The sequence below is a fragment of the Saccopteryx leptura genome, chromosome 4 (assembly GCF_036850995.1).
Source record: "Saccopteryx leptura isolate mSacLep1 chromosome 4, mSacLep1_pri_phased_curated, whole genome shotgun sequence".
NCBI classification, from domain to species: Eukaryota; Metazoa; Chordata; class Mammalia; order Chiroptera; family Emballonuridae; genus Saccopteryx; species Saccopteryx leptura.
Window position 1 is genome coordinate 125,733,975 of NC_089506.1, and position 21,420 is coordinate 125,755,394.

The following is a 21,420-nucleotide window of genomic DNA, read 5'->3' on the forward strand; positions in this document are numbered from 1 at the left end:
CACCAGCAGCTGTGCCTGGGCAGCTCTCTTTCTCTGCCTCCTGTCTTGTAGCCTGACACACCTCCCAACCCGGGGTCCCTCTGCTTTGGTTTCTGCCCGGCACCACCCAGTCTGACCACCTTTTCCTTTGTTACTTACCATCATCTGCTCCCCACCCCCAAAACATGAGGGTGGGATGTGTGGTTGTCCTGAGTTGGCAGGCAGGGGCTGGGCCTTGTGGGGAACCAACTCTGGAACGTGGTCAAGTGCCTGAACCAAGCACTGCCGGTATTCTCTCCAGAATCCACAATGCAGACAGAGGAACCCACATTAGGGGACTGGGGAAGAAGCAAGCATAGGGCAGCTCCTCCACGCCAGCCTGTCTGGCAGCATAGGAGCCAGCTCACCTCCAGGGCTGCCACCCACATTAGGACCCTTGGGGACTCAGCAGAGGGCAAGCGCCTTCTTGTTCCCAGGCCCCCAGACTGCTACATGGGAAGGCCCAGCCCCCCTCATTCCCAGTTCCTGCTCTGTTTATATCTTATGAATTCAGTAATGTAAATAGAGGTGGCCCAGCCCAGGGAGGGATGCCCTACCCTCGTCTGTCCCCTCTCCTTCCCCCTTCTGCTCCCTTCTGTGTCCACAAATTTTAGGTGTTGCTCCCCAATCTCACCCACTTCATGCACCTATGTTGATTTTTTTTTAGGCTTTATTTATTAATTTTTAGAGAGAGAGAGAAGGGGGGAGGAGCAGGAAATATCAACTCCCATATGTGCCTTGACCAGGCAAGCCCAGGATTTTGAACCAGTGACCCCAGCATTTCAGGTCAACGCTTTATTCACTGCTCCACCACAGGTCAGGCCATGTTGATTCTTCCATATCTTTACCTGATGGGCCCCAACTCTGCCACCCAGCACCTATACTGGAATGCTGGGCTTCTGCCCAGCCAGAGCTATCTTGGGGGAAAAAAGGTCCAGAGAGGGAAAGGCATTTCTGAGGACCACACAGTAGGGATGACCCCCTGCCCAGTTGCTCAGATTCATGCCACCTCCAGGAAGACCCAGTAGCTTCTTCTCTGATCTTCATAGCTACCTGGAGGTGGTCCCGGTAACCCAATTCACAGGTAGAACCAAACAAGGCCAGAGAGTATGTTTCCTTTAGCAGGGGGACTGAGCCAGATCTGTGCATCCACATGGGTGCTGCGTCCCTAAAGAGGTGGGGGCAGCTGGAGGAGGGATGCAGGGGCAGGGGAGAGAAGGAGAGACAGGGTCTTTGGGTATAAGCTGGGAAGGCCTCCCTCCCCCAGTACCTGGGCTCTGCATTTGCACAGGCAGCCTTACTGTAGGCAGAGCCTGACTTCCTGACCTTTGACTTTGACCTTTGCCTTCTGTCCATTACCTGAACTGAAACAGAAAGTCTCCTCTGGGGGCAGGGTTTCAGGTACACTGGTAAGAATGGGGATTTGGAAGACACCCCCCGAGGAGAAACCATCTTCCTGGAGCCTCAGATGGTGGCTGAGCACAGAGGTGTACTAAGTAAGGTACCAGCCACCTGTAGGCGGTGGGGCCAGCACTTGCTCTTTTCTGGGGGCTTAAGGGTGGGGATCCATAAGTGGGGGGGGGGGCAAGTTCCAATGCCCCATAAAACAGAAGTGGTGTGGGAATAAGGCCCCAGAGACACAGGACAGTGGGGAGGGCAGCCCAGGTGATTGTGGCCAGAGGTGGTTGTCAGTGGAGGAAGCCCAGATGAGTCCAGAAAAACACAAGAGAAAGAATTGGGATTTGGTGACTTCAGCTCCACCACCAGGTTCAGCATGGGGTGGGTCAGCTCCATCCCAGAAATGGGAGTAGCTCCCAGTGGGGTCCTGAGACACCTGGAAACCAGGGTGGATGCTATGTAAAGGACAGTGTAGGGGAGTGCCACCCTGAAAGCCACAGTCACGTGAGAACTTTCTAGAAAGAGGACATCAGTGTCAATGTCCTGGAATGTTGAAAGGCCAGAAAAGATGACCCAAAGTATCCTTGGGGTTGATGACCCAGGTCACAAGGTGATGAGCAGAAACTGCTGCGCACGGGCGGGGGGGGGGGGCTAGCAGATGGGGAAGTGGAAGAAGCTTCATAGCAGGGATTGGGGTGCTGGTTTCAGACCTGGGGGGACGGGTGGGGGAAAGTCTGGGAAGAGGGATGCAGCTGTAGAGCCTACATAGCAATGAGACTATCAGTGAAAGAATAGTGGGGAAGCTCCTAGAAGGTTCCAGAAAGGAGGTGGGGGTCAGTGGAGCTGTTAAGTAAGTGGTGCTGGAGGGGGCTTAACGGAGATGACATGAACCCTGAGACCGGGGTTATAAGGGCAGCCTTGGGAGCTAATCTTCCAGGCTGGCCCAGGCTCAACCAGTGCAAAAGGCCTTCCCCATCTGGTCGTCCCCACCCCGGTCCAGCCTGCTCTGAGGTGTGCTGGATGGCCCTGTCACCCAGGAGCCGCGGTGGAGGTAAGTAAGGAGTCATTCCTTCCAGCAAACCGGCGAGATACCCGAGGAAAAGTTATGACAATCCAGGAACAAGAGGGAGTTCAAGGAAGGGGCGCCAAGTCCCAACCCCACCCCTGCTGCGCGCCCTCCACGCCCTCCACGCCTTCCACGCTCTCCACCTGTCCATCCTCTGGCGTCTGGCCCGGCGGTGAGCTGCAGACCCCGGTGACCGTCCTCCACTGAGCGGGGTACGAGGGGAGGGGGCCCTCCGGGTGGGAATCCACTGGGCGGGGAACCCGGGTAGGATCGGCAGGATAGCAGTCTTCGAGGCAGGAGTCTGGGGGACAGGGTCCGCGGAGAGGGTCTGCGGGGTAGGAGTGCGGGCGTCGTCGGGAGGACCCAGGCGCGAGAGCGGACCATCGGCTGCCGCTTTCCCCCCACCCCACCCCCCACCCCAACCAGTCGCTCCCGCCTCCTCCCCCTCCGCCTCCGCCGCCGCAGCCACCGCCACCCAGTGTCACCGCCGGTAAGTTTGCGCACCGCTGGCGCGGGGTGCGGGTGCGGAGCCGGCGCCGAAAGCATCGGGCAGCGCCGGGGAGACCGGCGGGGTGCTCAGGGCCAGACCTGAGCGGCGCGGTGAGCACGGGGACCTGGCCCTGCCCTGCCCGAGGGGATGTTCCGGGAATCCACACAGCCCGGCCAGGGGCCCACAGAAAGCGGAGTGCGGAACTAACTGGCCAGCAGGGACCCTTATGGTAGTCTGGAGGGTCTCGGGGCCTGGGGTTGCGATCCTCATTCGCATCGGACACCTCCGTTTTCGCCACCCGGGATGCGCCCTTCCAGTTCGAACACAGCGGGGCTCGCCCCGTCGGGCGGACTGAGGCCTCTCAGCGCTTCACCCTCCTCTCCCCGGGGAGCGCGGCCAGGGCTGGAGGTGTCCACAGCCGCCAGACGCTTGGTTCGGCTGCCCTACTGTTCCACTGGGATCCCAACTCCTCCCTCGAGCACTCCTGCTTCCCCTTCCCCCTATGGGCACCTCCGCAGAGACACCCTAGGGGCGCAGGTCCTCTGTAGTCCACCCCCTCCTCGGGCAGGCCCTGCACCCCAGTATGCCCCCTAGTAGTCTCCCAGCTCCCGGGGAGATTTTCCCGGGAAGGGGGCGAGAGACTCAGCACCCCGCCCGCTCTGCTGTTCCGTGAAACCCACATTTGTCACTTTGACCCGCAGTGGGGGCGGGTCACCACCTTGCTCTGCTCCCGCCTCTCCAGCGGCCCCCAGTCCCGCTTCCTGGCCGCGAGGTTTCTACCTCCACCCGGAACGGAACCGACTAACTCCTGACATCTGGGTGCCCACATCCACCGCGGATGGAGGACCGGTCAGGGCTGTTTTTCTGACCTCGGTGCTGAGGGATGAGGGTTGGTAGGGGAGTTGTACCCTGGCCACCATCCAGGCCCGCCCTGCCCCCCACGGGCTGGGGGTGAAGGACGCAGGAATCAGGCTTTGTCAACAGCCCATGGCCCTTGATCCATCCGGAGCCACCACCTTCTGCCACTTGCCCTGGTTTCACAAAAATACCCCCCACCTCATATACCTCACCTGAAAGGCCTTGACCCCACCCATTCTGATCCTAGGGTGGCCTGGAGTGACATGGGGTGACTACTGCTGCCTTTATTGGCTGATGGGCCAGCTACCCAGCCTAGGGGCCCCTTCCTCAGGTCTGGGAGTCCCTCAGCCATCCCCAGTGGAAATTGTTGGGACACTGGCCAAATCTTGAACATTCAGGATTGGTGCATTCTGCCAGACATGAGCAGGGCACATGCCAGCCTAGCAGGTGCGGGGGTGGGGAGTGGGGGGGGGGGTGGTGCAGTGGGGTAAATTCAGGTGGAAAGGGCTTGGAAAGAGTGAACAAAGGGTGAGTTGGGGGCTGGGGGCCCTTGGAGAGCCCCCTGCTGAATCTCTAGTCCTGGGCTGACATTTGTGCCTGCACAGCCCTAGTCCCTAAAGGGAGAAGAAGGGTCAGTCTCTGGCCATTCACTCCCCACCTCACCGCTAGTGTGGGGAGGATAATAGTGTGAAAAATGGGGAGCCCTGGTGCTGCAGCTAAAGGGAGTCCCAGAGCAGCACCTCTGCCTCTGGCTCCTCACCATCCAGGGTTTCAGTCCTGTCATTCGTCCAACAGATATTGTCCCTAGGGCTGACAGGCTGCCCTGGGGTTTCCATGTCCCCCATGGCAGGGAGGAGGCCTGGATATGATACTCTGTCCTTCCCTTCAGGTGGCAGAGCTAATTTACTCCTGAGGGGTCAGGCATCCCCACTTTACAGGTGAGTAAACTGAGGCTCCAAGAAGTTAAATTACCTGCCCTTGGTCCAAGGACCAGAACTGGTGCTATAATGTTGCCCTTTCCTGTGGAGCCAACTTTACATCTAAGAGCCAGGGCAGGGATTCCAGAACCTTTGCACAGCTGGAAGTCACTCCCAGCCCCCAGCCTTATTCACATAAGAGTCTAGAATCTTCTTCCCACATTCCCCCAAAAGGGATGGAGGACATGCCCCCTTCTACCACTTGTCCTGCTTCCATCAGGTCTCTAGTGGGGATCACCTGCAGCCTTCTGTATTGGGGAGTGCTGAGGCCCTAACCCCTAGGGACCGAGGGCTAAGGGTGACTTGAACCAAGCACGCAACCTGTGATCTGTGGATGCTTATTCCTAATTTCTCCCACCAGACCAGGGTTGGGAGTGGAGGACATGAAGGCTCCCCCTCCTTCCTTGAGCATGGCTGGCATGGAGAATAGTCTGGGAGGGGCAGGGAAGGACAGGCCCCATGGCAACCCATCCCTCTCTCCCCTCTCCCCTGGGTCCTGCTTCTCTCTGGGGTCCCTGGAATAACTGACTACCTAGATGGAAGGCAGGATGCCCCTGCGGAAGCAGCCCAAGTGTGGTCCCGCCCTCCCTTTCCCACACATAGGCCTTACAAGGTCAGCAAGGCGAGCTGTCACTTCGACCCAGAAGTTGAGGAATAGCCAGGCTTGCCATGGCTGCCAAGCCCCCACTGGGCTCTCAGGGGCTTTCCATTTTGATAGAGCTCTTCGCTGTTAGTCCCATAATATCACCCCAATTCCCCAACTCCCTTGCTGCAGAGGTTCTGGGAAGGAACAACTTATCGGGTAGTGTCCTTCCTCCCTGCTTGCCTCTCTCCACTGTCCACTTTGTCCCAGCCAGCCCTTGTCACTCTCCCCTCCCTTGGTCTTAGAGCTTCTAGCTGCTAATGGCCCAAGCCACCCCTATATCCCTAAACCTGTCTACCCACCTCCCTTCTTCCACCGGCATCCAGGTGCATGGGTCAGAGGTCTGCTCCTGGCTACTCCTCACCTCCTGAGCTCAGTGGCCCAGGCTAGTGAGCGGCAGGACAGCAAATAGGCTGTCTGGTCAGAATCAGGAGATGAGCCTTTAATGACCTCAGGGCTAAAGACACCTGAACTGCCCCTCTTTCTTCACTGCCATCTTCACTGACAAGAGCACCCTTTATTCTGTGGCTCCCCCACCTGCATCCCTAAGCTCAGGTTCCTCACCTGGTTCATGGACTGGGGACTAGCCGCTAAGGGACTTGCCTTGCCAGGCCTGACTGGCACTTGTGGCCTGAGGGCCGGGGTCAGGAACCCCAAAGCAAGCAGGTACCTGCCGAGATCACTCAGCTCTGACCCTTAATGGGGGCATCTCAGGGTCCCATTAGGGGTGAGGGGTGAGTTTCAGGGAGGCTCCTGGTTGAAACAGCCCTGTGAGGACCCAGCTGGACTGATGGAAAGAGGCTGAAATCCAGGTATCCCAACATCTTCCCTCCACCTTTAGCTAGCCTGTACTCCCCTCCCCGCCTTTCCTGGCTTCTCTCTGGCAGTGCTTCTCCAGCTAGCTATCCATCTATCCATCTATCCATCCATCACTTGCTCACTCCATGCCAGTGTGCCCAGAGAAGGGTTCATCCACAGCCCTGGGAGCCCTGCACCCAGGCCCCGAGGGAGGCCCCTCCCTGGGGCCCCCATGGGATTCAGTTGGAGCAAAAGACAGGCTTTAGAAACATGAAAGGAAGATTTATCGGTTGCTGCTGCCCCAGAACTCTGGCTCAGACAGGCTCTGGCCCAGAACTGGGCACCATGGTGTAACCCTGCAGGCACCACAAGGGCAGAGGTCCCATGTCTGGGCCCAGCAGCCAACAGGGCTGATCTCAAAAGAATGTGCTGCCAGCTGCCTACACACTGTGCCCCCACGGGACCCAGAACCTGGCCTGGGCCTTGGATGGGGCCCAGAGGCCAGCTAGACACTCCAGTCTTGGGAAAGGGAGCATGCATGTGACAGGGACCACCCTGAGAATGTGCCTGGTGTTCCTGACTCCTGGCAAGGCTGGGAACTGGCTCAGGGCCACCTTGATAATCATAGCAAGGGGGTGAAGTGATGAATGGCCCAACATCCTGTCCCAGCCTGACTTTCCCAGGGACTAAGAATAGGTGGGGAGGCTGGTGAGGACCGTAGGGAAGAGGTGGGCTTCTAAGGGTGCTGCTCCGCCTTCCACAGCTTTGAGACCAGGCAGGATGGTGGCTGCCACCAGCACAGAGGGTAGGGGCTCTGATGCTTTTCGAGCCACCAAAGAGACAGCCAAAAGCCATGAGAAATCCCACTGCACCCAGGGGAGGTGGCACAGGCCCCAGGATGCTGGGCAGGACCTATTGGCAAAGAGCAATTACTACTCTCCCAGCCCCCACTTCATCAATAGGACCTGGAGACTCAGATGGGTGGTTTTAGGGGAGCTGGACACCCTGCTGGCCATGATAGAACCAGCTATCTCCTCATCCTTGGGGATCCTTTCCCAGACTCTGCTGCTCTGACCCTTAGCAGCCCTAAGAGGAGTGTGCCCACGAGGACCCTTTACCCCAGTCGTGCAGCCCCAGCCAGATGTGGGGGGTGGCAACCCAGAGGCATGACCTCCGCCTGGCCACACCACCCTCCCCTCCTCTTACTGCTGCTGCTGGCCTGCCAGGTGAGCATTCAACCGCCGCTCCTCCTGCCCCTTTGGGTCCCACCCTTGGGCCTGCCCACTCACCTTCCCTTACTGACACAGCTTGCTCCTGCCTGTCCATCACTGTCCCCCAGCCACAGGCCCTCTCTGCTCAGGTGATGGACTTCCTGTTCGAGAAGTGGAAGCTTTATGGTGACCAGTGTCTGTACAACTTGAGCCTGCTGCCTCCCCCCACTGGTGAGCCCCCTAGCCTTCCACCTGAGTCTAGCACTAGGTCGAGTAGCATTTCCTGAGCTGTTATTATGGGAAGACCCAATACAAGTGAGAAAACTGAGTCACAGAGAGACCAAGGACTTGCCTAAGGCTACATAACCAGGAAATAAAATAAATGGTAGGCTTGCTAGGTGCCTGCCCAGGTGGGCAAGGGGACACTGTCCTTGCCCTCATGGCTTAAAGCCCACTGGGAAGACAGTGAGTGCATGGAGGAAGCTGCTTCGATGGGTGGACAGGCCTCACAAAGCCTGGAGGAGGCAAGGGGGATGGGCTTTTATGCAAAGGGCGAAGGCAGGGATTGCATATGCCATAAGGATGAGTTCTGAAGGTCACTGGGGTACAGAAAGACTAGAACAAGAATAGCTTCCTGGAATGCCTAGCCATTGTCTGGACAGGCAAAGTGACTGTGTAGGGCTAAGGGGGTCAGGGAGGTAACCACAGAGTTGGTGCTCAACCCAGGAAGAGTGCCAACAGAATTGGGATTCAGCCTCCAGAGAGGAAGGCACTTCAAGAAGGGAACTGTGGTCTGACCAGTGAAGGCGCAGTGGATAGAGCATTGACTTGGACACTGAGGTCCCAGGTTCAAAATCCCAAGGTTGCCGGCTTGAGCATGGGCTCATCCGGCTTAGGCACAGGCTCACCAGCTTGCGCGTGGGGTTGCCAGCTTGAGTGTGGGATCATTGACATGATTCCATGGTCACTGGCTTGAAGCCCAAAGGTTGGTGGCCTGGCTGGAGCCCCTGGTCAAGGCACATATGAAATCAGTGAACAACAAAAGTGCCACAACTACGAGTTGATGCTTCTTATCTCTCTCCTCTCTCACTCTCTCTCTTCCTGTCTCTCTCACTATATATATTTTTTTAAAAAGAAAAGAAAAAAAGGCAGAAAAAGAAGGGAACTGAGAAGAAGGGTGCCCCAGGTGGGTTTGTGCCGAGTTGGAGATGAAGGTGTCCCAGGGGAGGTGGCTAGGCGGAGCTAGAGCGTAGGACCAGGCTGGTCTGGGGGGGCAGGGGAGGTGGGGTGGTCAGGAAGACTTGAGGGGGAGCTGATGTGGGAACAGAGGAAGAGGCTCAGGAGATCCTGAGAGGGGGCAAAGGGACATGTGGACCCTGCTGAGGAGCCCTGCCTCTACCCCCGCCTCTGCAGAGCTGGTTTGTAATAGAACCTTCGACAAGTATTCCTGCTGGCCCGACACCCCTCCCAACACCACAGCCAACATCTCCTGTCCCTGGTACCTGCCCTGGTACCATAAAGGTAACTGCAGAGGGCATGCATGGGGGGTGGTGAAAGAGTCCAGCCCGGGGCTGGAGTGCTGACCAAAGCCTCCCCCCAGTTCAGCACCGCTTCGTCTACAAGAGGTGTGGGCCTGACGGGCAGTGGGTGCGTGGTCCCCGTGGGCAGCCATGGAGAAACGCCTCCCAGTGCCAGATGGATGAGGATGAGATTAAGGTCCAGGTCAGCCTGCAGCCGGTGCAGCAGAGGCCGGGGGCAGGGGGGACCCGGTGAGGTGACCCCCACCCAGCCCTGCTTGACTACCTACTATGATTTGCAGAAGGAGGTGGCCAAGATGTATAACAGCTTCCAGGTGATGTACACGGTGGGGTACTGCCTCTCGCTGGGGGCACTGCTCCTGGCCCTGGCCATCCTGCTGGGCCTCAGGTACGCCCACCCGCCCTGTGTGGGAAAGGCGACAGTGGGCAGCATGCAGGTGGGCGCCGACTCCCTGTTCCCATAGGAAGCTGCATTGCACCCGCAACTACATCCACGTGAACCTGTTTATGTCCTTCGTGCTCAAGGCCAGCTCCGTGTTGGTTATTGACGCACTGCTCAAGACCCGCTACAGCCAGAAGATCGGTGACCACCTCAGTGTGAACGGCTGGCTAAGTGATGGGGTGAGCACCCAGACTTTCCCCCCACCCCAGGGCAGCAGGTGGCTTGTGACCTGAGCTCACGCGTGCTGCCCCTGTGGCCAGGCGGTGGCCGGCTGCCGGGTGGCCGCAGTGTTCATGCAGTACGGTGTTGTGGCCAACTACTGCTGGCTGCTGGTGGAGGGCGTGTACCTACACAGCCTGCTGGGCCTGGCCACCTGCCCCGAGAGGAACTTCTTCACCTTCTACCTGGGCATTGGCTGGGGTGAGTGGCCTGCTGCGGGGATGGAGGGGCATAGTCCAAGCTGGCTGACCTGAGCCTTGGAACCACAGCTGCCACCCCCACAGGTGCTCCTATACTGTTCATCATACCCTGGACAGTGGTCAAGTGTCTGTTTGAGAACATCCAGTGAGTATGAGCTGACGTGAGGACAGCCCAGGGCAGCTGGGGCTCACCTGTCCTGGTGTTGGGCAGGCCTATGGGAGTGGCTGTGGAGCCCCGTTAGGGGACAGGAAGTATATCTTTGGCCAGATGCAGTAGGAAGTAAGCAAACCTGATGCCCAGGATGGGGGTCATTTGTGACCATTTCTTTCCCGAGGCACTAATGACATCCCCAGGGCATCAGGGGGGTGTGGGCCTGGGGGCCTGATGGAACATGAGCCAGCCCCACCCTTCAGGTGCTGGACCAGCAATGACAACATGGGCTTCTGGTGGATCCTGCGCTTCCCCGTCTTCCTGACCATTTTGGTGAGGAAATACTGTACCTACTGGCCCCACAGGGAGGGGTGCAGGGCAACGGGGTCAGCCTCCAGCAACCCTCCCTTGTGGGCCTGCATTGGCCGAGGAGACCAACAGCATCCTACCTGGGCAAAAAGGGAGGGAGGGCCTAGCACTCAGCCAGGACACTGGCCAGCGTCCTGGCCTGGGGCCGGGCTGCCTGTCCTTGGCTGGGTGCCCACCAGCCCCAGAGCCTCGGGAGCCAGGAGGCACAGGTGGAGCCCTGGGGCGACCCTGAAGCTGTCCTCAATGTGCAGATCAATTTCTTCATTTTCATCCGCATCCTCCACATCCTCGTGGCCAAGCTGCGAGCCCACCAGATGCGCCACACTGACTACAAGTTCCGGTGGGTGCAGGTGAGGGGGCAGGGGGTGGGGTGGGGACACGCCATGCCTGTGGCTCAGACTCTGCCCCCACAGGCTGGCCAAGTCTACGCTGACCCTTATCCCCCTGCTGGGGGTTCATGAGGTGGTGTTTGCCTTTGTGACGGATGAGCAAGCCCAGGGCACTCTGCGATTCGCCAAGCTCTTCTTCGACCTCTTTCTCAGCTCCTTCCAGGTGCCACCTCCCCCCCCCCCAGCAAGTGCCTGCCCCCACCCCTCCTCTCGGCTGCCCTGACCACTCCCTCTCTGCAGGGTCTGCTGGTGGCTGTCCTCTACTGTTTCCTGAACAAGGAGGTAGGTGGAGGTCTGGGATCAGTCCGGGGTTGGGGGAGGGGTCGGGGGAGGGGGAGTATAGGCACCTGGCCTTCATGCCCGCCTGCATTTGTGGAGTGCTTGCCATGGCGCTGGGTGCCAGGCCTCAGCCCTCTCCTCAGGAATTGCACAGTGAAGGGTACCAGACACCTGCAGACCCAGCATTCCATGCTGACAAAACCCACCTTATCCCATGGCAGGGAGCCATGTGGCCCTTCAAGGCTGGAGGTTGGGGATCCTAGGGGGTGGGATGGGTGGGCCTTGGGCCTGGCCCCACCTGCCTGCTGCCCTAGGTGCAGACGGAGCTGCTGCGGAACTGGCACCATTGGCGCCTGGGAGAGGTGCTGCGGGAAGAGCGCCAGGGCGGTAGCCACCCAGTCTCAGCCCACCTCACCAGCGGAGTCACCACAGAGAAGCTATTGCTCTCCAGAGGCCAAGACAGCAACGGGGCTAGCCAGGACCCCTCCGCGGGGACCCTTGTGGCGTGTGGCCTCCCTGGGTTGGCTGAGAGCTCCTTCTGAAGCCCCCTGGAGCCCTGCCTGGTGCTGAACTCAGGAGCTGAGAGGGCACCAATGAACAATTCAGACTGATGCTGGGGGGTGGGGTGGGGCTGGAGTTGCCCCACCATCCAAATGTCCTCAGTGCAGTGGTCTGAGGGGTGGGGCCTCCCCTCTTCACACCTGTTCTGGGCCCAGCCAGGTGGAGGTGGGAGGGGGGTTGGGAGGAATGATGGGGGGTAGGGTATGGGACACTGGGTGTGGTAGGGAAGCTGTCCTATGAATGCATGCCTGAGTGTTTCTGTGTGTCTGTGAGTCTGGCATTGGAGGAAATGTGTGTCCTCCAACAATAAAGAACTTGCACAGTGTCACTACGCCTACCTTGGAGAGTGGGGCTGGGGACACGGAGCGGGCTAGGCCCAGAGCCTCCCCATGAGAGTGGAGCAGCCCCTGATGGGAGTCTCCACCACCTGAGCTGGTGCTCCCCTCTGGGAGCACCCCTTCTACAAAGCAATGGAGCTGGAACCTCTGAAGGAACCCAAAGTGTGAGTGGTGGCTGGCAGTGCCTGGCCCTGTCCTCACTGGAGCAGGTTCTGGCCACCCTCCCATCCAGTTCAGGTTACCCCACCTCCACCCCAGGCCAGAGTGGCAGTCCCCATTAGCTTTGGCTCCCATTTACCAGCAGAAGGGTAATAGCCAAGGGAGGCCACTGACTTCACGTTCCTCCTGACCTCACATGGGCACCCAGCCGGGGATGGATTCAGGTTCAGTGAGGGCATCACTAGACAATTCAGGACTGGGTATCCTCTGCTGGCCTCTGCTTCATCCTGGCTCCAGCCACCTGAGCAGTTTGCAGGCCACATAGCACGCTGAAGCAGGGAGAAATGGGGCCCAACACTGAAATGGTCTGAGTGAAAGGGATAACACAGTGTTCCCCAGACCTCTGCATGGCCCTGGCATGGTCACCGGTAAAGGGGCAGCCACTGTGCCCTCGCCTACTGGCACCTGCATGCAGCAAGGACACTGCCATAGTGTGGTGCTGGGCACCTGCCCAACAGGCAAGAGCTGCCACTCGCCAGGAAAGACCCAAGTGTTGGGTAGAGGAACAGGTAGTCGGAGCACCAGGGGTGGTGACCCAGGGTGCATTCTGGACAGTGTGTCTGATGGAGCAGCTGTCCCTGCTTCTAAAACTGTTGGGAGGCATTGCTGGGCCTGAGAGGGTGGGTGCCAACAGCCCTGGCCACGTGGGCTGGAGCTGCTCAGGCACAGCCAGGCTAATTGGAGCATTATGAGAGGACAGGAGGCCTCTCAGAAAAGGTAAATAGAATTACTCACCTGCCAGGCACGGGGCCCTCCTGAGGGGGCCTGCACCCCAAGCTGCCCCCCCACCCCCACAGGCCCACAAGTGGCAGGGAAGAAGTAAAGAAAGAAGGGAGTGTAGGGTGGGTGGAGGCTAGTTAGGGGAGACTGGGTTCTCCTGTGGGTACTGCTGTGTGTCCAGTTACCCTTTGATGGTGGAGTTGCACCACTGCAGGACTGGAGGGCAGTTGGAGACCTGAGGCCCCCGACTTTCAGCTTCATGCCACCTCTTGCCTCAAGCCTCCAGGTCTGGAGTCTCCTCTGAGCCCTGGCCCACAGGGCACCCCACCAGCCCTTGGTGCCCAGTAGCCTGTGTGGGCCCCAGCTGGCACAGGGAGAACAACAGCTCACCTTCATGCCGGCTGGGCTCAGGGTTAATGACTGCCTGCAGGTGTGCTCTCTCCTAGGGGCCTCTTGGCGGCCCTCCCCATCCTGACTCCTTCTGCCCTTGTCCTCCTTTACCCCTGTCCCTATCTTCAAGGGAACTAGAGCAGGCCCCAGGGGAGTCAGGGGTGGAGGTGGAGGCCTGGCAGGGGCTGGACCTGCCCAGCCAATAAACCCTGTGTCCATCAAATAAGTTTGCAAATATGATGTATATATTTGCTCGCTTATATTTTGCATTGGGTGTGGGGGACAGGCTGTAAGCAGGCAGGATCCTTACAGCCTAAGGCTTAGTTTTAAGACTAAGCCTTTCCCACCCTTTCAATCCTAAAATCTTCTCAACACTAAGTTTTTCCCCACACCCTTGACCAGGGGTCCCCAAAATACGGCCCGGCCCGTGGGCTGCATGCGGCCCCCTGATGCCATTTATCTGGCCCCCGCCACACTTCCGAAAGGGGCACCTCTTTCATTGGTGGTCAGTGAGAGGAGCATAGTTCCCATTGAAATACTAGTCAGTTTGTTGACTTAAATTTACTTGTTCTTTATTTTAAATATTGTATTTGTTCCCGTTTTGTTTTTTTACTTTAAAATAAGATATGTGCAGTGTGCATAGGAATTTGTTCATAGTTTTTTTATAGTCCGGCCCTCCAATGGTCTGAGGGACAGTGAACTGGTCCCCTGTGTAAAAAGTTTGGGGACCCCTGCCCTTGACTGTTGCATGATGTGGGGTGGTGCACTCTTATGAGGAATCCCATTTATGCCTCAGATAAGTGGCTTTGTATCAGAGATTTCCTTATTTGTATATTGGCTTAAAGGTTTTGATTTCTACACTATAAAATGGGGCAGAGAGCCTGACCTGTGGTGGCGCAGTGGATAAAGCATCGACCTGGAAATGCTGAGGTAGCCGGTTCGAAACCCTGGGCTTGCCTGGTCAAGGCACATATGGGAGTTGATGCTTCCAGCTCCTCCCCCCTTCTCTCTCTCTGTCTCTCTCTATCCTTCTCTCTCTCCTCCTTAAAAAAATGAATAAATAAAAAAAAATTTACCTGGAAATATCATTAAAAAAAAAAATGGGGCAGAGGAGCCCATACTGTAGGAGAGCAGAGAAAGGCCACATGAAGGAGAGGAGAAGCAGCCAAGATGGTGGAATGCTAAAGGAGATGTCAGTTTGTGCAGAGAGAAGATGGGGAGCAGAGGTGAATAAGGCTGGTGAGCTGGAAACCTTTGATTCTAGGAAACTCAGATAAGTCAGTGGCTTTGGGAACCCTGAATGGAAAGAGAAGTGTTTTCCCACTGTGTGTATTTCTTGCCCACCAGGTGCAAGCTAGGATTAAAGTTAATGGCCCACCAGTTCCTGGCTCCATTGTCTCATTACCGTCTGTCCAAATCAAATGCAAGCCTGCATGGGCCAGGTGGCTGTGATGGTAACTGTAGCTACTGGCCATACACCCTGGTTCTGACTAGGCAACCCAGCTGGTGGGTGGACCAACTTTCTCACTCAGGGCCCAGTCACCCACCCAGCAGCACTCTCCATCCAGGTCCTCTGTCCCTTCCCCATCTCCCAGCCCCCCACCCCTGTAGGAAATCACCCATTTAACCTTGAACCCTCTATGACTGGGATTGGATTAGTTAAAAGCCCTGAGTGAATGTCTCTTGGATGCAAACACCAAGAGAGTATCAGTGAGTGACCTTCCCACAGACACAAAGGAATGCATATGAATGAGCTTTAGAAAATTAGCCTAGAGATTCTGGATTACCCCTTCCTTTGTGCTTGTTAATTAGGAAAAGTAAAGAATGTTCTGATCAATTTAGCCCTTTCTCCATGTCAGCAAAATGGCCATTAATCATTCTTCCCCTTTTCACCTGATCTCCCTCCCCTGTAATCCTGTTACCTTCTGCTTCTGATCAATAAAAGCTAAGAAAGAGGCCCTGGCCGGTTGGCTCAGTGGTAGAGCGTCGGCCTGGCGTGCAGGAGTACCGGGTTTGATTCCCGGCCAGGGCACACAGGAGAAGTGCCCATCTGCTTCTCCACCCCTCCCCCTCTCCTTCCTCTCTGTCTCTCTCTTCCCTTCCAGCAGCCAAGGCTCTATTGGAGCAAAGTTGGCCCGGGTGCCGAGGATGGCTCCGTGGCCTCTGCCTCAGGCGCTAGAATGGCTCTGGTTGCAACAGAGCAACGCCCAAGATGGGCAGAGCATCGCCCCCTGGTGGGCATGCCGGGTGGATCCCCATTGGGTGCATGCCGGGTGGATACCGGTCGGGAGCGTGTGGGAGTCTGTCTGACTGCCTCCCCATTTCCAACTTCAGGAAAAAAAAAAAAGCTAAGGGAGAAGGAGATTCAGGTCTCTTTGCCTCTCTTGGCAGGACACCCTCTCTCTTCCTCTTGGCATAAGTTTGTGTCTTTAGTAGGTTTTTTCCATGCAACACCAGTAGTTCCCAGCGGGATTCACTACTACAAGTGGTGAATCCCGACGTGATCGTGTGGAATCTGTGTGTGAAGAGTAGTTGAACAGCCTGACCTGTGGTGGCGCAGTGGATAAAGCATCGACCTGGAAATGCTGAGGTCGCCGGTTTGAAACCCCGGGCTTGCCTGGTCAAGGCACATATGGGAGTTGATGCTTCCAGCTCCTCCCCCTTTCTCTCTCTCCCTCTCTCTCTCCTCTCTAAAAATTAATAAATAAAATTTAAAAAAAAAAACATTAAAAAAAAAAAAAAAGAGTAGTTGAACAGCTGCATCTTATGGGGAATTCTGGTAAGGAACAATCCCTACTCGTCTTGAGGAAGGGACCAATGCACGCATGTAGGTCTGAAGAGGTTTCCTTGTGGGTCAGGAGCTCACCTAGCAGCAGCGCATTTACATTAGAAACTTAGAACACTTGCTACACGTGTGATAAGGTACCAAAGACCTGTAAAACTTAGCATTAGGAACGCCATTTTTTTTTTTTTTTCTGAAGTTGGAAACGGGGAGGCAGTCAGACAGACTCCCAAATGCGCCCAACCGGGATCCACCCAGCATGCCCACCAGGGGGCGACACTCTGCCCATCTGGGGCGTTGTTCTGTTGTAACCAGAGCCATTCTAGCGCCTGAGGCAGAGGCCATGGAGCCATCCTCAGCGCCCAGGCCAACTTTGCTCCAATGGAGCCTTGGCTGCAGGAGGGGAAGAGAGAGACAGAGAGGAAGGAGAGGGGGAGGGGTGGAGAAGCAGATGGGCGCTTCTCCTGTGTGCCCTGGCCGGGAATCGAACCTGGGACTCCTGCACGCCAGGCTGATGCTCTACCACTGAGCCAACCGGCCAGGGCCTAGGAACGCCATTTTAAAGAGGAACAGTCAGGCTTCTTACCCACTCCTTTCTGTGGAGAAAGGAAAGAAAAGAATGTAGGAGTTTCCTGGCTTACAAGGACAACTGGGTCACCTAGTCATAGTTCAGCTAATTCCTCAAATTCTCTGAAAGGGTGCGTGGGGCCACTTGACACACAGAGCAAAGAAGATAGAATTTATCTAAAAACCTTAGAAACCAATGTTTATGTACCTTCATCAAGAATTCCTATACTCGTACTCACCCTAAAGTCATGAGAGTCATATATACCTCTAGACAAAAGAATCACGAACCCCTCCTTACCCACCCCAATCAGAATGTGATTTGGTCTATAAAATCAGCCACAGAACTGTAGGGACTTTCTACATGATTTGGGATTGTGCCCCGTGTAGCTAGCTGGCTAATTAATAAACTCCTCAAAAATTCATTTGGACTTGGTGTCTCTATGTAACCCGTGGATTAAGGTACGGTACTTTACAACGCATGCTGCTGTACAAGACCACTGCCCACGGTTCCCCAATGAGGGACCTGAGATTGAGAATTATGAGTGTCAGTCAAATAAGTTCGTTAATATGATATATATATTTGCTCGCTTATAGTTTGCATTAAGTGTGGGAGAAAGGCTGTAAACCGGCAAAGTCATTATAGCCTCAGGCTAAGCCTTTCCATATATATATATTTATCTATCTTACAGAGACAGAGAGACAGTCAGAGAGAGGGATAGACAGGGACAGACAGACAGGAATGGAGAGAGATGAGAAGCATCAATCATTAGTTTTTCATTGTGCATTGGGACACCTTAGTTGTTCATTGATTGCTTTCTCATATGTGCCTTGACCATGGGTCTTCAGCAGACGGAGTAACCCTTTGCTCAAGCCAGCGACCTTGGGTCCAAGCTGGTGAGCTTTTGCTCAAACCAGATGAGCCCACGCTCAAGCTGGCGACCTCAGGGTCTCGAACCTGGGTCCTCCGCATCCTAGTCTGACACTCTATCCACTGCGCCACCGCCTGCTCAGGCCTTTCCCGCCCTTTTAATACTTTGATCTTTTAAAAACTAAGCTTTTCCCCACACCCTTGACTGTTGCATGATGTGGGTGGTGCACTCTCATGAGGAATCCCATTTATGCCTCAGATAAGTGACTTTGTATCAGAGACTTCCTTATTTGTATATTGACTTAAAGGTCTTGATTTCTACACTATAAAAATAAGATAGGCCTGACCAGGCGGTGGCACTGTGGATAGAGCGTTGGACTGGTATGTGGAGGACCCACGTTCAAGACCTCGAGGTCACCAGCTTGAGCGCGGGCTCATCGGGTTTGAGCAAGGCTCACCAGCTTGGACCCAAGGTCGCTGGCTCGAGCAAGGGGTCACTCGGTCTGCTGTAGCCCCTCGGTCAAGGCACATATGAGAAATCAATGAATGAACTAAGGAACTGCAACAAAGAATTAATGTTTCTCATCTCTCTCCATTTTTGTCTGTCTGTCCCCATCTGTCCCTCTCTCTGACTCTGTCTCTGCCACAAAAAAAATAATAAATAAAAATAAAAAATAAATGAAACAGACCAGGGGTTTTCTCTCTTGGTTCCTGAAATTAGCATTGCTTAGGAGAAGCAGCCAAGATGGCGGAGTGCTGAAGAAGAAGCCAGTTTGTGCAGAGAGAAGGAGATGGGGAACAGAGGTGAATAAGGCTGATGAGGTTGAAACCTTTGATTCTAGGAATGCTCGAATGAGTCCATGGCTTTGAGAGCCCTGAATGGAAAGGGAATTGTTTTCCCACTGTGTATATTTCTCACCTGCTGGGTGCAAGCTAGGATTAAAGGTAATGGCCCACCAGTTCTTGGTTCCGTTGTTTCATTACGGTCTGTCCAAATCAAATGCGAACCTGTATGGGCCAGGCGGCTGTGACAGTGGCCGTGGCTACTGGCTTTACAGAGAGCAAGCAAGTAAAGTTTTGGAAAAAGTGGTTTGAATGAGGATTAAGGGTTTCTGTTCTTTGTCTTATGGCAGAAAGTAAAACCTGAACCGTCAGTTACAGCAACAATGAGATTTGAGGAGACTGATAACAAGAACAAAATACCTCTTCTTCCTCCCTTGCCTCCTGAGGAGCCTTTGGCTCCCCTCTACCCTCCCCCTCCTCCCCCCAGGACCTGGAAAGAGTCATACACCTTCCTTAATGGAAAATTGTCTCTGAGGATTAATGTAAAAAAAAAAAAAAAGAGAGAGAGAAGGATTAATGTTAGAAGACCCAGATACTATTAAAGCTACAGCTCTCCGTTATTGTACAATCCTGAATTTTTCTGATTTTCTTTAATGTTTTAGCTATAATCGTCTGAACTATCATTTTGTTTCTTCCCTATTCTTTGCCTTGAAATTAGTCCCAGACTAAGGGACCCTGAAGGATATAACTACAGTATTTCCCAAGCAGCTGCTGAGTGTAATTTATTTGGGGAGGTTCTGCTAGTCACAAAACGCCCTGAGATTGGGCAGGCAGCTTTCTGGTCTGGTTGTGCAATGAAATCCCAGGTTCCTCTTTGGTTTGTCTGATTCTGGTTTCTGTTTAGTTTTTGTCTGATATTCTAACAGAATGGGTAACACCCTTTCCATTCCTAAGGATAGCCCTATGGTGAATTCTGACTAATTGCTCGACCTATGCTTATAAATCTATAAAGTGATATCAACTGAAAATAGCCAAAATATGACTTTTTCAGGCCTGAATTAAGTTCTTGCATGCAAAAATTGGAAATGTCGGTTCTAATATTGAACTAAATAAAATATTATAATTTCATTCTTGCATTGTTGCTTTAAAATTGATATATGTAAGGAGTGCTCATTTAAATATAAATAGAACAAAATCCAAAATTTGTTTCTTGGTTTGGAGTCTGTGAGGTCTTGCCATGCTGTGTTCTTTGTCTTCGAAGTTGGGGGCAAGTAACAACTCCGCTATTAGGATTAATCAGATTTATTTATGCTCGTGTCTCTGTACCGTAATTGTCATTTGTGTAAAACTGTCTGTAAAACAGAGGGATGAATAATGAATGGCTAGTTTTAAATTTTGGCCTTTTTCAATTGGAATTACTTAACTGTGAGTCTGAACAAAGAAAACCTTTGCTGGATAAATGAGAGCCTGAACCTGTTCAGCTCGAAGATAAGGGTCACTTCTTGACTCCAGCCCAAATCCTGGGTATTCTTAGGTGACTAAGAATCTCTATGCAGGTGTCGAGAGGGCATCCCTCATGACATGTAGGCAGCCCCATAGGGACTTTCAAATTCAACTTTAATTAAAAAATTGACTTGGCCTGACCAGGCAGTGGCGCAGTAGATAGAGCGTCGGACTAGGATGCGGAAGGACCCAGGTTCGAGACCCCGAGGTCGCCAGCTTGAGCGCGTGCTCATCTGGCTTAAGCAAAAAGCTCACCAGCTGGACCCAAGGTCACTGGCTCAAGCAAGGGGTTACTCAGTCTGCTGAAGGCCCATGGTCATGGCACATATGAGAAAGCAATCAATGAACAACTAAGGTGTCGCCATGAAAAACTGATGATTGATGCTTCTCATCTCTTTCCGTTCCTGTCTGTCTGTCCCTAGCTATCCCTCTCTTTGACTCTCTCTCTCTGTCCCTGTAAAAAAAAAAAAAAATTGACTCGTCTGAGGATGCACATATATTTATTCTTTTTTTTTTTTTAGAGAGGAGAGGGAGAGACAGAGAGACAGGAGAGACAGAGAGAGAGAAGGGGGGAGGAGCTCCCATATGTGCCTTGACCAGGCAAGCCCAGGGTTTCGAACCGGTGACCTCAGCATTTCCAGTTCGATGCTTTATCCACTGCGCCACCACAGGTCAGGCTGAGGATGCACATATAAAGACTGGTTACCTAGGGCTCTGAGCCCTCATGGCTGTATTAGGCAGCCAGGGAGAGAAACCTAGACATGTTAAGAGGGTTTGAGATGACTTGGGAGGTGAAATCTCCTTGGAGCTCAACCCACAAGCAGCACACGTGAACCCACTACACAATATCCCTAGAAATTTGTCAGACTCTACAGATATACAAAGAATACTAAAATTAACATAGGAAATAGTACCTATAAGGCTGACAAGCCCCAAGGACACCAGCCCCCCATTAATAATCCTGCAGATTAACTTGCAACTATCTACTGAGGTGAAAAATTTTCAGCTTGAAGTGGCCAAAAGTGGGAACCTTGTGATCCCGCCTAAGTGATTTCTTTTTTCTTTTCTTTCTTTCTTTCTTTCTTTCTTTCTTTCTTTCTTTCTTTCTTTCTTTCTTTCTTTCTTTCTTTCTTTCTTCCTTCCTTCCTTCCTTCCTTCCTTCCTTCCTTCCTTCCTTCCTTCCTCCCTCCCTCCCTCCCTCCCTTCCTTCCTTTCTTTCTTTCTTTCATTATTTTTCCGAAGCTGGAAACGGGGAGGCAGTCAGACAGACTCCCGCATGCACCCAACTGGGATCCACCCGGCATGCCCACCAGGGGGCGATGCTCTGCTCATCTGGGGTGTCGCTCTGTTGCAACCAGAGCCATTCTAGCGCCTGAGGCAGAGGCCACAGAGCCATCCTCAGCGCCCAGGCCAACTTTGTTCCAATGGAGCCTTGGCTGCAGGAAGGGAAGAGAGAGACAGAGAGGAAGGAGAGGGGGAGGGGTGGAGAAGCAGATGGACGCTTCTCCTGTGTGCCCTGGCCGGGAATCGAAAACGGGACTCTGCATGCCAGGCCGACGCTCTACCACTGAGCAAACTGGCCAGGGCCAGTGATTTCTTTTTGCATGCTTCATTAGAAAATACCAGCTCTAAAGTTAATATTA

General features: G+C 54.4%; 1 protein-coding gene across 11 annotated transcripts; it reads left to right on the forward strand.

The window, feature by feature from the left end:
- The first annotated feature begins 2,152 nt into the window (after window positions 1-2,152).
- Window positions 2,153-11,757, forward strand: GCGR (glucagon receptor). 11 transcript variants are annotated; one of them, XM_066381520.1, is made up of 16 exons: window positions 2,153-2,694; window positions 4,078-4,277; window positions 4,720-4,768; window positions 7,330-7,474; window positions 7,588-7,690; window positions 8,873-8,980; window positions 9,060-9,181; window positions 9,279-9,385; window positions 9,462-9,618; window positions 9,700-9,859; window positions 9,943-10,003; window positions 10,273-10,342; window positions 10,630-10,718; window positions 10,792-10,930; window positions 11,008-11,049; window positions 11,361-11,757. In XM_066381520.1, the coding sequence occupies exons 2-16, from the start codon at window positions 4,250-4,252 to the stop codon at window positions 11,586-11,588; spliced, it is 1,608 nt and encodes a 535-aa protein (XP_066237617.1). In that variant the 5' UTR covers window positions 2,153-2,694; window positions 4,078-4,249; the 3' UTR covers window positions 11,589-11,757. The 11 variants fall into 11 exon arrangements, with proteins under 11 accessions (XP_066237617.1, XP_066237622.1, XP_066237627.1 ...); XM_066381521.1 differs by lacking the exon at window positions 2,153-2,694 and adding an exon at window positions 2,927-3,082; XM_066381523.1 differs by lacking the exon at window positions 2,153-2,694 and adding an exon at window positions 2,949-2,972.
- Window positions 11,758-21,420: the final 9,663 nt, after the last annotated feature.